General features: G+C 44.5%; 4 protein-coding genes across 11 annotated transcripts; 1 reads left to right on the plus strand and 3 right to left on the minus strand.

The window, feature by feature from the left end:
- Window positions 1-581: 581 nt before the first annotated feature.
- On the minus strand, window positions 582-7,257 carry LOC117897561 (RING finger protein unkempt). 7 transcript variants are annotated; one of them, XM_034806497.1, is made up of 9 exons: window positions 7,155-7,256; window positions 6,878-7,087; window positions 5,420-5,839; window positions 5,156-5,358; window positions 4,754-4,866; window positions 4,372-4,483; window positions 4,072-4,197; window positions 3,413-3,987; window positions 582-3,343 (listed from the first exon to the last, which is right to left on the minus strand). In XM_034806497.1, the coding sequence occupies exons 1-9, from the start codon at window positions 7,214-7,216 to the stop codon at window positions 3,146-3,148; spliced, it is 2,019 nt and encodes a 672-aa protein (XP_034662388.1). In that variant the 5' UTR covers window positions 7,217-7,256; the 3' UTR covers window positions 582-3,145. The 7 variants fall into 7 exon arrangements, 6 of the variants coding, with proteins under 6 accessions (XP_034662388.1, XP_034662389.1, XP_034662391.1 ...); XM_034806498.1 differs by having other exon boundaries at window positions 1,576-3,343; window positions 4,072-4,194; XM_034806500.1 differs by lacking the exons at window positions 4,372-4,483; window positions 4,754-4,866 and having other exon boundaries at window positions 1,576-3,343; window positions 4,072-4,194.
- Window positions 7,258-8,063: 806 nt separating this feature from the next.
- Window positions 8,064-9,161, minus strand: LOC117897565 (max-like protein X). The gene is made up of 3 exons (XM_034806506.1): window positions 8,996-9,161; window positions 8,427-8,830; window positions 8,064-8,368 (listed from the first exon to the last, which is right to left on the minus strand). The coding sequence occupies exons 1-3, from the start codon at window positions 9,123-9,125 to the stop codon at window positions 8,135-8,137; spliced, it is 768 nt and encodes a 255-aa protein (XP_034662397.1). The 5' UTR covers window positions 9,126-9,161; the 3' UTR covers window positions 8,064-8,134.
- A 317-nt stretch (window positions 9,162-9,478) lies between these two features.
- On the plus strand, window positions 9,479-11,905 carry LOC117897562 (adipocyte plasma membrane-associated protein). 2 transcript variants are annotated; one of them, XM_034806504.1, is made up of 5 exons: window positions 9,480-9,705; window positions 9,772-9,977; window positions 10,040-10,337; window positions 10,434-11,148; window positions 11,236-11,905. In XM_034806504.1, the coding sequence occupies exons 1-5, from the start codon at window positions 9,590-9,592 to the stop codon at window positions 11,461-11,463; spliced, it is 1,563 nt and encodes a 520-aa protein (XP_034662395.1). In that variant the 5' UTR covers window positions 9,480-9,589; the 3' UTR covers window positions 11,464-11,905. The 2 variants fall into 2 exon arrangements, with proteins under 2 accessions (XP_034662394.1, XP_034662395.1); XM_034806503.1 differs by having other exon boundaries at window positions 9,479-9,705; window positions 10,434-11,905.
- Window positions 11,906-11,969: 64 nt separating this feature from the next.
- On the minus strand, window positions 11,970-12,675 carry LOC117897566. The gene is made up of 2 exons (XM_034806507.1): window positions 12,524-12,675; window positions 11,970-12,389 (listed from the first exon to the last, which is right to left on the minus strand). Exon 2 carries the CDS (start codon window positions 12,379-12,381, stop codon window positions 12,073-12,075), a length of 309 nt encoding a protein of 102 aa, XP_034662398.1. The 5' UTR covers window positions 12,382-12,389; window positions 12,524-12,675; the 3' UTR covers window positions 11,970-12,072.
- Between the last annotated feature and the right edge of the window lie 181 nt (window positions 12,676-12,856).

Consider the following 12,856-nt stretch of genomic DNA (forward strand, 5'->3'; position numbering starts at 1 on the left):
CATTAAAATTCCTGTTCGGTGTTCAAAATTGTATTCTTTGTTCTGCTAATTGCATTGATTAACTAATCAGGCTAAACCCTTTGCTTACAGTTACTTCGCTACAATTTGTTAAGTTTGTTAATTTATTAACTACATACAATAGATGAAACAGTTTCGGTAGCAAACATTTACTTATTGATCTAATTTTAGTGAATTGTTTTGCCTTTTTGTATTTGACTGCATTCTGGTGATCCACACATTAATTCTTAGATTGTGCTCTCATCGTGGTAGTAGAACCCTAAAACGCTATCTAATATTACAATTTGATATTTTAGACATTAATCTTTTGCTTTTCTTTCTTTTTTCTGTGTTCTGCTCCTACGTGTTTGTCAATGTGTGTGTGTTCCGTACGATTACTCTCTCCTCTTCCTCTCTTCTTGATTTCAAAATGGAGCTGGAGCTGGAGTTTTTTCTCTTTTTTCTGAGGTTTTATGTTCTTTTACAATATGATTTGTTTTATTGCGTTGTTTTGCTGTCGCGAGTATGCGAGCATTACATATAAATATTTGTGTATTTGCATTTGTCGTTTTGTTTGGTTTTTTGGTTTTTTCGTTCATTTTTGTTTTTGTTTTTCATTTATTTCTGGATCACATATTCAAGTAGTTTCAAAATCACATAAAAATCACTCTTACAGTAGCGTATACAAAATACATGCTTCGTCTATAAATATATAAGTATTTGTGTACACACTATACATATATATTTTGTGTGTTCCCGATTCCTGGTTTGATTCCTCTCAGTTTATGAGATATCTTTCGTTTCGCGTGAAAAATGGATTGATTGACATGTTCAAATATTGATTTGCATTTGTTGCCTTTTTCGATTCGAGGATAGAGCGAACGTCCCCCAAGTTGTTAGATATACTTGGAGAGTATTCGTGTGTAAAGTATGATAGCAAAAGTGTTCACACTGTGCCGGAATCGATGTGAGTCAGGGGTACTACAGACAGAGAAAGAGAGTGGTTTGGTATACGCTCAACAGCTCCATTATAAAACCCATTTCTACATTCATAACTATCCACCTGTGGTCTGTGTACGCTTATAACATAAACTATTAAAGCATTTACATTTAACACACATTTATTTATTGTTTTGTTTTTAATAATTTGTATTTCAGATGTTTGTTTTTGGCCATCCTTCCTTCCTTCCTTCCCTACAAAAAACACAGTACAAACACACACAGAGATAAAAGCCTTTGCGCTGCGTTGCCATTTCTAGTTAGCTTTTTGTTTTGTTTAATAATACATACATATATATAATATATTTGCTTTTCGTGTATATAGGGTTCGTATATATTCTTGTATATCGTAATAGTTTTGCTTTTGCGTTTGCTTTTGTTTTCCATAAATGCCTTTGCAGCTGCGATTTCAATTCACATTTTCCAGCTTCCTTTCCTTTCCATTTAGTTCTTTCAAACTAACTAACAATACATTTCATTTGCTCATTCAACTTTGTCGTATGCGACCAGTAAATTGCTCTTGATAACTACAATATTGCTGCACAAAAAAATACAATGGTTTTTTGAAGACGGTTCTTATCTTTTGTTTGTTACATTAACTCCGGTTAACATGTTGTGTTTAAACTGTGTTCGATTCGCTGTATCGAGTTACATTTATTGTTATACTTCCTTCATCACAAATCTGTGTCCAAATGCTTCATAAATATATATGTATAGATCTATATAGGTATATTTCATATTCGTTCTTGTACCATTGCCAAATGCTAGATTTCATATATCTTAACAACTATTTTCTGACATTGACAATTTGTTTTGCATTCCTTTTGCATTTAAGCTAAATTGGAAGCTTCCACTGGGGGGGCTACATAAAATAATGGGGAAAATTGAGTCAGCTGCAAAATAAGTACTTAAAGCACTAGAAAAATCACAAAGTAACCTAATAAGAGTACGAGTATATAAAGAATGTTGGTAATTTTTGCGTGTGCTTCGGCTATCCACATATCATCAAAAAGCCAAGGCTCTTAGTTTTCATAAAACAAAATGAATATTTCATTAGGGGAAAGCGCTGTCGCATTCAGTTACAAATTAATTTTATGTTCTATAATTACTTTTGTGCAGTTAAACAAGCGGGTAGGGGGAGATGGAGAAAAAAATGTTCAGTACACAGGCTAAGATTTATGATCCGTCAGTTACATCAATTTATGACGCTTGGCTGGGGCGGGTTGATTATTGCTTGAAAATTTGTTTTTTTGTTATTCTGTTTTTCTGTTTGTTTTTTTTGTCATTTTCACAAGATTGAAACACACATACGAGTACATATAAAATACAGTTTTGAAAATCGGCTTATATAAAATCACTGGTGGTTTTTTGTTGTTTTGTTTGTTTGTTTGTTTGTTGCTGTTTGCTGCTGTCGCATGCGACATTACATTGTTAAATCTTCATTAACTTGATCAATTTGTTGTTTTCTATAAAATTTGTTAATAGTCAATTGCTAAAAGTGTCTAGAAAAATTAATATACCATTTAGTTATCATAACGTAAACCAATTACATTCCGTAATGGTTCCGACTTTCATAATTCTTTAGATAATACTAGTGAAGAGTACAATATGACTGAAAGTGTGGCATATTTCAATACAAATAATAAGAAAAGATAGATATACGATACTAAATACAAATTATATGAGAAATATTGCAAATTCGTGCAGTAAATTGAATAAAACGAAAAAAAATAAAATATATGAAATATATTATTATGCAAGAAATAAGATTTAAATTTAAAAACCTTTTTCAAAATATTCCTGTAGTCGATATGCAAAAAAAAAATTAAATACATATTAAAATAGTAAAATACCACAAAGTAAAATATATAACTTATTTGTTTAGAGCAGCTAGCTAATTCAATTAATAGTTTGTGCCTAGTAATTGCTAATATTCATGATTAATTTGCATAGAGCTGAAGTATATAACTCATATATATGTAAAAGTTTTGACATATGCCTTCGATCAGAAGCTTCAACATTTCGCTTACAGACTAAAGTTTACTTTTTTGTGTCATGCACATTGTCATGCTGTTGTCGCGTCTTAATATCCGAACTATCAGCCAAAGGGCCAGTTGTGGCCGCCCCCCTGTTGCTGATTGAACATGTTCTAGGTGTGCGTTGTCATTACCGGCACCTGGCAGTAGGGGCACTCGGTGACCGAGCCGGCGCATGTATTGCAAATGGACAAGTGATTGCACGGCTCCAGGGTGACGGTGCGATTATTCTCCTCACACTTCATGCACTTCTTTGCATTCTCTAAATATAATACTTTGTCGACCTCCTCCAAATCGGTTCGCAGCTTTGACTGAAAAGAAGATTGTATTGGTTCAGTAAATTACGCATGTGGGGATCATATCAGTGTTGAGTTAATCACCTGCAATTGCTTCAATTTCTGAATGGACAAGTCTCGCAGCTCTGCCGACAAGTTGAGCTGTATCTGAGCCAGATCGTAGCGCTCCTTCCACTCCAAGGCCTCCTGCTTGGCCTTGTCACGGTGGAGTTCGGCAATCTTCAATTTACAGACCACATCGTCATATCGGTTGCTCAGCTTGTGGATCTGGGCGTTCTTCGTAAGCAAGTCGTTGGTGATGCTGCTGTTGTTCTGCGACTGCAGCGATTGCAAGCTGAAGGCGTTCTTGGCCGTATTCAAGGTATTCTCGAACAAGCTGTTGCCCACCGAGCTGCTGTTGATGTCATCACGTATGGTATTCATTTCGGATATCCTGACCGATGGACTAATGGACAATCCATCGCCGAAGCCAGGGGACATGATGCGCGATGGGAAGAAGAGGCTGTTGTCGTTCTGTGTGGCAGCCGAGAGCGAGTTGCTTAGCTTGTTGGATCCGCCGTAGTTGAATGCATCCATGGCGAAGAGATTGGCGTGATTGGTTGGACTGTAGGTGAGCGAGCTGCCGGGAATGTTGACGGCAAAGCCACCCGAGTTAAAATCTGTTCAAAATCGAAGAAAACAAAACAAAACCATTTATTTGTAGAGACATTAGACACGTTGCCGGCTTGGATTGCTTCACTTACCATTAATTGAGTTACTTAGTGTCGTATTAGGAATGTTAATTGGCGCCGAGGAACGTGTTAATAAGCTAGTATTGGCCAGACTCGACGACAGTGAGTTCTCGCGTGGATCGTCCAGTGAGCAAGCTACTTGCAAAGAGTGAAGATAAATACGTACATTTAAATTTGAGTTTCAGTTAGGCGTACAAGGCGGCGTTGCTGCTTTTAGCTCTGACAATTTGTCCACAACCAACATTTAGAATAGGAATTTTCTTGAATATATTTGTATATATATTTTCTTATAGGTTCACCCAAAATACTCACAACGACTGTCCAGGGGTCGTGAGAAATTTAATAATTTGCTGGAATTTCTTGTATTTTCCAAAGCATCTACCAACATTTTATTGGTACTATTACCATGTTCAATGTTCAACAACTACGAAGAGAACGAAACAAAGAGAGAAAAAAATCGAGGAGAACAATATGAGAGCACGCCAAAGGTTTCTGTGGGAATTGATTGGTTAGACAATTAGGCTGATGATCGTTAGCTGGATTAGCGCGGCTGATTGTAATGTTTGTTGGTAGAGGTAATGTTGGGGGTAGTATGGGAGGATTAAACGATTACATACACATAGTTACACAGGATATGCATGAATGGATTTGTTTACTGGATTTGTTTAACTAACTGGTTACTGGTAATACGTACATTATCGCCCAAATGGTGCACATCCCGTGGCTGTAAGTCGGGCAAGGCGTTGGAAATGAGATCACGAAGCGACAGTTCATGCTCCCACGTCTTCTCATCGGCCATTACACAAACTTGTTTTGGGTGGGAGGTGGAGTTATGGAGAAGCGACACGGAGCAGCAGAGCGGCAAAGCGAATATATTGATTGATGCATTGATATTTTGAGGGTTTTTTTAGCAGTTGTTTCAGAGATAGTTTTTGGTTTTTCGGATTCATGGTGCGAAGCAAGTAAAAGACAAACAGAACGTTAATTCAAAGGTATCAAAATATATCCCTATGCTGGGCCCTACAGAATCTGGTTGTGGAGAACAGCGCCGAAAGCTTAGGAACCTACAGAACAACCATTGAGGATCGCAACTTACGTTCTACATGGGCGAAGGCGCAGAATACGCTGCGTGGACAGTAGCCGGCCTGTTGTACATCGTTGCATTTGGTGGACTTGTATATCTCCGGATGGAACTGTTGTTCAGTGCGTGTGTGACAGTACTGGCAATTGTCGCCGGCCTCGCAATTGCCCGGCTCACCCCATTCCTCGCCGTGCTTAACGTTGGGGCAAGGTGTTGACCTGCACAAAAAGGATGTTAGTTAAGGATTAAACCGGGAGGACTCTTCTCTGGTTGTCTCACCTGTATTTGAACTTCCTGGGCGAACGACGCTTGTCCTTGCTGTTGTGGTACTGTGGACAAGCATAGCCCTGTCGGCACAGGCGCGGCGGGCGCTTGCACGGCTCCGTCTTGTAGTTGGCCAGCACATAGTTGGTGTCCTGCCACTTGGGATCCTCGTTCATCAGGTTGCGCTCCTTGTCCAGGGCATTCAGGGCATTGGTGCTGTCCAGGGTAATTTCAGCGTTCTGCAAGGTCTCCAGCTCCTTGATGTCGTATACGGGTGGCCGCTGATCCTGCATTCCATGGGCGAAGGCGCAGTGTAGGCCATTCTTGACGCAGTAACCCCTGCTGTCCGTGTCATGGACACACATGCATGTCTTGTAGTAGCGCAAGTGGTAGCGCCGCTCGGTATCGCCAGCGGTGCGGTGCAGGAAGGGGCATCTGTGGATACGAGGTGGGGAATTTAGTGACGTACGCTCGGGGTAGATCTAAAAATAGCCACGCAGCTGTTTCCCCTCCTGTGCGTGGGCACAGAAGAAAGCGCAAACATTTCAAGTCTGGGTCACAATGCGTTGTTGTGCGCAGAAACAGTAAGTGCGTATTATTCTTTGCCAGAGTGTAGAAACACAGGGTAGGGGAGTTTCTTCCCATCAAATGCATATGGTACCATATTGGATGCATTGGCAGGTGAAAATGCACTTTAAATTGCGAAAATATGTTACATACACCCCATAGGAATACACCTTGCACCCAAATCATTCTGTCTCGCTCTCAAAGCTTCACAATAACTGTACATTTTGAAGCCTGCCGGGGAAAATCAAAATAAAGCGAAGAAAACACGCAAAAGCGAAACGCAATAACAACAATGACGCACACTTGTAGCAGTGCGTCTGCATGTGTGTGTGTGTGAGTGTGTGTTGGTGTCTGTGTGAGTTTCGGAGCAACAACCACCACCCAAGATATATGAAAAGTGTGGAAAGGCAGACCAAAGTCACGCTCTCTCGCGCACATATTCCCGCACACATACAGAAATGCGCTTCACCATTCACACAATATACCTTGCCAACACCACCACCAAGTCCAAGGCAGCAGCATCCGGCGGAGAGACAGCCCACAGGCGGATTAGAACTTCCCCTTCGCTAGCAATGAAATTGCTGAAATCACTTTCACTTTTGTGGGCGACAGTGGCCTCGTCGTAGGTTACGCCTACCCTTCTCGCAAACACACACACACACACAGGCTCGCACAGATACACACGCGCATTTGAATTTCACTTTTTGCTAGACGCTACGTTCCCCCCACACACCCGCACCCAACTTTTTGTTTGTAAACACGAAGACAAGAGATACACACACACGAAAGAAGCACAAAGAGCAAACGAAAAAATACTACGTCGTTTCGCTGGCGTTGTCTCATCCCCAGTTTCTGGTGCTGCTGGTTCCCAGAGGCGACGCAATTTATAATGCCCAGGATACTCACTCATCGCCTTCGGGACAGATGCCTGTAGTCTCATCGTATTTGGTGCAATAATTATCCGCACTATAGTTGAAGGTGCCGTCGCGTTTGCGGACGGGTCGCCGACGCCGCTGATTTTGAAAATGCCAATTAAAACATATGAACGGACGATGCTGATTGCACTTGTGCTGCAGGAACGACTGGCACTGCTCCACGCGAAATTCCTTCAGGTAGCTGCACAAGTAGAACAATGGCTTAGCTCAATATCTACACTTTGAGTATAATTGGGTGGTTTATTTACGTATAATGATTGGGTTTTTCTTGTTGTGAAGACAACAGTAGCTTGCTCGTATCGTTCGCCATCTTTGAAGTGTGTGTCGGTGTGACCAGTTTGACGGCAAGCATATCGATAAGACCATCAATATACCAACTCATTTCAAAATATACTGTGAATATACCGAGATTAACCCACCTAAACCCACTGTACTGGTGAATCGAAATCAATCGAAATGTTGGTATCCGCCGGGAAAACAAAAATTATCCACAGCGACTGTCTGTCGTATTTAAAAGTGAGTTGGGATGTCTCTAATTAGCGAATCTAGATGGTTTTTTACCCTCCATAGACTCGGCTATGTCCAGCCCAAGGAAGCGGCCCGGCAGGTGGCCCAACAAATTTCAGCGGAGGTGTTGGCTGCGCAGGGCGACACGTGCGGTGCAAGCCAGGTAGCCCTGAATATCAATTTTCTTGTGTACTACCACATTCTGGACAGGTACGCCCTAAAGGATGAGCATGGAGATGCCGACTTGCCGCAGCGCCTGACCTGAAACCCAATACATCATGACCATGTTGGGACCAACTGGAAACATACGAACGTTTTTCTCGAATGTGGAGCTCACTGCAGCGGAACAAACAAATAAAAGGTGTGCTATGTATTCTCGGAGAAAGACTACACTAGGAGACTGGAAGAGGTATGCCCAGCATCACGTGTGGAGCGGTGAGCGTCTGGAAAAGTTCTATGCTGATCTAGTGACCTCGCTGGAGGTCAGCGAGCGAGTGCGTCGCTTCAAGCCATTCACACTGATCGTGCGGATAAGGCGGCGCTGGTGCGGCAGCTGCTGCTGGAGCAGACAAGGCACACAGCTCTCTCGCTATCTAATCTGGATAAGCCAAAAAGTAATCATTGGTCTCGATTAGTTTAGTTTGCAACGCTTTTACAACTATTCAAATGACGCATTTAATGAACAAAACAGATCTTAAACCAAAACTACATATTTCTGCAATCAACTGAAACCCTCGCCAGTCTCCTGCTCCATGGCCTGCTGCTGCTGCTGCTGTTGTTGCTTCTCGTGTGCCTCCTGGGCCATCTGCTGCAACGTGCGACTTAGGATATTCCGGAGAATGTGCGGCTTGCAGTGCTCCTCCAGCCAGGGTATAATGCCGGTGGTCAGCTGCTTGAAATTGTCCATCGGTATGTGCTGGAATGTGTCAAACATTTCCTCCAAGATGGCCTGGAACTGCAGGGGGACGAAAAGAGTTATAGTATGAATAGGATTGGATTTCCCTTCTACGAACCACTTGAAATTTCGCCTCATCTGTAAGGCGTGCCTCCTCGGGCCCTGGGTTGGCCTGTTGATGCTGCAGCATGTTCTCGTAACCATTCTTGATGATCCGCAGCGCTGTGACCTCCTTCTGCAGTGCCGAACCCTCGTCCTCCTGCTTGACTTTCTGCTGATTCAGATAGCCAATGTACTCGATGGACTTTTGCAGTATCAGCGCTTTGCTCAGCTTGTAACCCGAGGAGTCGTTGGGCTGGCAACGTGGCACCAGCTCCTGCAGACTGTCGTACCCCTTCTTGATGGCATCCCGTCGCTTCTGCTCCGCCTGGGTGTGCGCCTCCCGCCTGCGCTCCTTGTAGCTGAGCGACGAATTGGCCGCCGTCGAGTGTCTGGCATCGCCGCCGCTATCGTCGTCGTCATCTGTGTGTAGACAGGGGTAAGAAACAGAAACAGTGTCAGAAGGCTGTGTAATAAAACGCCAGCCACGGCTGCTACTGCTGATAGCGAGAAGCCCCGAGGAAATTCAATGCCAGGCATTATCTGCTCAGTTCCCCACCCCCGGAAGCAAAAGGAACGCATGTCTACCTGAATTGTGGGCCGAGGAGTTGGGTGTGTGGGTGCTCCCTGCACTGCTGCAGCGGGAGTATTGTTTGATGTTCAGATCTTGCTCGTGGTCCATTCCGAAAGCTTCCTCCTTGGTTGTGTTGTCGCTCATTTTTCAATTTTTTCAACTGCGACGTTTCACCCAAAACAAAAACACCAGCAAAAGTGTGTATCGATAGAAATATCGGTATTATCTGGTATTTAGTATTTTATGTAGGGATGTGACCGTCACAAAACATTAATCGTACAAAAAGTGTCTTCGCAAATATTATCACAGCTATTAATATGAGACATTTAATGATCCTTTGATCATACTTTTTATTTAATAATAATTTAAATTAATTAATTATACAATATTAGGTTAATTTTTGTTCACCAGTTCGCTGGCGAAAATATGTAGTATTTACATGGTTCGATACTATCGCCATCGATACTGCCAATACCGGTCCCACAATGATGACTTTTGTGTTTTCTTGTTGAACTTTGCCATCGTGTCGTTTTTTCTTCGGGTATCTTGCCTTAAACGCCGTTTATTTAATTTATAGTGGAAAAAGGCAGACGCACAACAAACTAGCCATGGGACTGCTACGTGCCTTGCGTGTGAGAATCATGAATTTCATGATTTTCTTCCTTATAGTTATACTCCTGCCCAACCTGCCGCCTCGCACCACTTTCCCCTACAAGGAATTTACGTAAGTTGCAGGATTAACTGGTGTCAATCTATAACTAATAACGGTGCTAACGCATAATTTATGCAGAGTGACACCGCCCAAAGAACTGAAGGGGGCGCTGGAGCCGAACTTTCACCTGGAAGGCGCTGAGCGTCTGCTGGAGGGGCGTGTGTATGGCCCCGAGTGTCTTATAGCCCGCAACAATGAGATCTATACCGGCATTCATGGCGGTGAGATCATCAAGCTATCTGCCAGCCATGTCACCCATGTGGCCAAGATAGGACAGCCCTGCGGTAAGTTAGAGGAACAAAAAGGAACGAACCTGCAACTAAAGTGTTCGCTTTCTTCCCCACAGAGGACATCTATGAGGAGTCGCGCTGTGGCCGCCCACTGGGTCTCGCCTTTGACACGCAGGGCAATAACCTGATCGTGGCCGATGCCTACTACGGCCTCTGGCAAGTCGATTTGAAGACTAACAAGAAGACTCTGCTGGTGTCGCCGGCACAGGAGCTGGATGGCAAGGTCAAGCGACCGGCAAAGGTTTTCAATAGCGTGGCCGTCGGCAAGCAGGGAGACATCTTCTGGACGGACTCCTCGTCCGACTTTACCATCGAAGATCTGGTCTTTGCCAGCTTCGCTAATCCCTCGGGCCGGTGAGTGTGCCACACGCAGCGAATGAATGAACGCTGTCCAAACCGGTTTCTAATGGTTCTGCTCTCTCTTCCGCTTGCTCTCTCTTTGTCTTTCAGTCTATTCAAATACAATCGGGCGAAGAATGTCAGCGAAGTGCTGTTGGACGAGCTGGCCTTCGCCAATGGCATTGCGTTGAGCCCCAACGAGGATTTCGTTGTGGTGGCCGAGACCGCTGGCCAGCGCCTGACCAAGTATTATCTGCAGGGCGCCAAGACCGGCGAGAGCGAGGTCTTTGTCGATGGTCTGCCCGGCCTGCCCGATAATCTGACGCCCGATAGCGAGGGCATCTGGGTGCCATTGGTGGTCAGCGCCGACAGCGAGCATCCCACGGGCTTCAACATCTTTTCACGCTTCCCCAGCGTACGCCTATTCCTGGCCCGCATGCTGGCCTTCTTTGAGTTGCCGTTCCGCTACCTGAACAGCGTCTACCCGAACAAGTTCTCGCAGCGCTTCGTTCACTTTGTGGGCCACATGGAGAGCATCACCCTGCTGTCGCCCAAGCGCAGCACTGTGGTGCGTGTGGACTGGAATGGCAACATTGTGGGATCGCTGCATGGCTTTGACAAGTCCGTGGGCGCCATTTCGCATGTGCTTGAGTTCCAGGAGTACCTCTACCTGGGCTCCCCGCTCAATCAGTATCTGGCGCGCGTCAAGTCGCCCAAGGCCAAGCAGCCAACAGTGAAGGTGCGCAATGTGAGGACCGAGGGCGATGGCCTGGAGGCATCCTTCGGTGCACCACCAACAACAACCACGCAGAAGCCAAAGGCAACAACCACGACGACAACAACCACGCCAAAACCGGCTACAACAACCACAAAGAGGCCAACGACAACCACCACCACCACAACAACAACCACGACGACAACGAAGCCACCCACTACTACCAAGGCACCCCCTACTAAGCCACCGACAACTAAACCACCAACAACAACGACAACAACGCCAAAGCCTGCTGCATCGACCACGAAGCGCACAGTGCCCACGAAACCAGCGCCCATCGAGGAACACATTCCAGCGGACACGAAGCCACCAACCAAGGAGAAGCTCAAGGTCATCAACAAGCAGGGCGTCAACGTGGAGCTCTAAACAGGCAACGCTTTGGAGTTTGTTTAGGATATTCCCAGCAGCGAGAGAGATTCGGTTGTTCACGTAGTCAAAGCCAATGACAGAATCAAAGTTCACTTTACGTTTCTTTCTCTTTATGCTCCACCCCCACACATTTATTTTTCGTGAAACATTCCACTCAAGAGGCCTCATGCGATGCCAGTTAATTTTAGTCGAAATGTAGCTAAATTCTAACTAGCTCGAAGCCTTAGCTCAAATGATTCTCTCACTCTCTCGGGCAGCTCATTATATGCCACGGTTTATAATTCGGTTTTGCTACAATGTCCCCCACTCAACATTCTACTACCATTTTGGGAACTGCATTCCACACTACTCCCTCCCTCCCCCATATAATCTTACCTATGATAATTAAGTTTAAAGTAAACAATGCACTGGAAATTGTTGAAACACAAGCAAAAAGTAATTCTTTGATTTTTGTACTGATTTTTTCTTATTTCTTTTCTTATTTTCATTGAAAAAATAAAGGTTTTTTTTGTAAAGATAAATAACGTAATGGCTAACTGAGGATGTTTGTGGTTTTTAGGCTTAACTAAAATTAGAACTAGGACTAGGACTAGCACTAAGCGCACACTACTGAGTGGACACTGACTGTGTGCTGGTGGCCTTGGGCCGGCTTGGTGGCTCTTTGAAGTCCGACCACGACCAATTCGCATAGTGTACACAGCGTCCCAGCTCCTCGGAGTACAGCTGTGACTTGGGGCAGTGCTGCAGGCGGGCACGTGTGCCTTGCCTATCGCACACCCAGTATGCCGTGGGATCCCAGAAATTGCGGAACATGCGATTCATCTCCTCCAGGCCCTGGCAGCCGGGCTCGCCACTATGCTCATGATATTTCCGCTTCTGAATGGGCAAATGTGCGGCAGCTGTGGCGGTGGGCATTTTAGCAGCTAAAAATGGGAAACCGGAAACTCGACATTAGTTCACGATGAATTGGCATGGTCTCTAGATATTTTACATATTTGTCTGCTAGCTGGCTACGTGCCTTGGCCCAGATATTTTCTTGACCATTTCTCTCACTCACCTTTGTGGGTATTTTGTCGTGTCTTTTATGAAGAATCTCACGTCTGTGGGTTGCGCACAGCCTGTTGCTTGCTGTTTCACAATTATTTCACTTCTGATTTGTCATACCGCATCATTTCTCGCTTAAATACTTTTTCCGCTCAGCCAACGTCGACGCCAACGTCGTCGCCGTCGTGCGATAGTGAGAGTCCGTTCCGATTTCAACCAGAAATGTCTGTTCTACGTACAGGCAACGACGACGGCGTTCGTCTCGCCGTGCAAAGGGGGCAATTTTTATCTATAACCCCACCAAGCGAATGCGAATGTGAAAAACTGTTGCGCCCGTGATCTTCGA

Source organism: Drosophila subobscura, chromosome O (genome assembly GCF_008121235.1).
Source record: "Drosophila subobscura isolate 14011-0131.10 chromosome O, UCBerk_Dsub_1.0, whole genome shotgun sequence".
NCBI classification, from domain to species: Eukaryota; Metazoa; Arthropoda; class Insecta; order Diptera; family Drosophilidae; genus Drosophila; species Drosophila subobscura.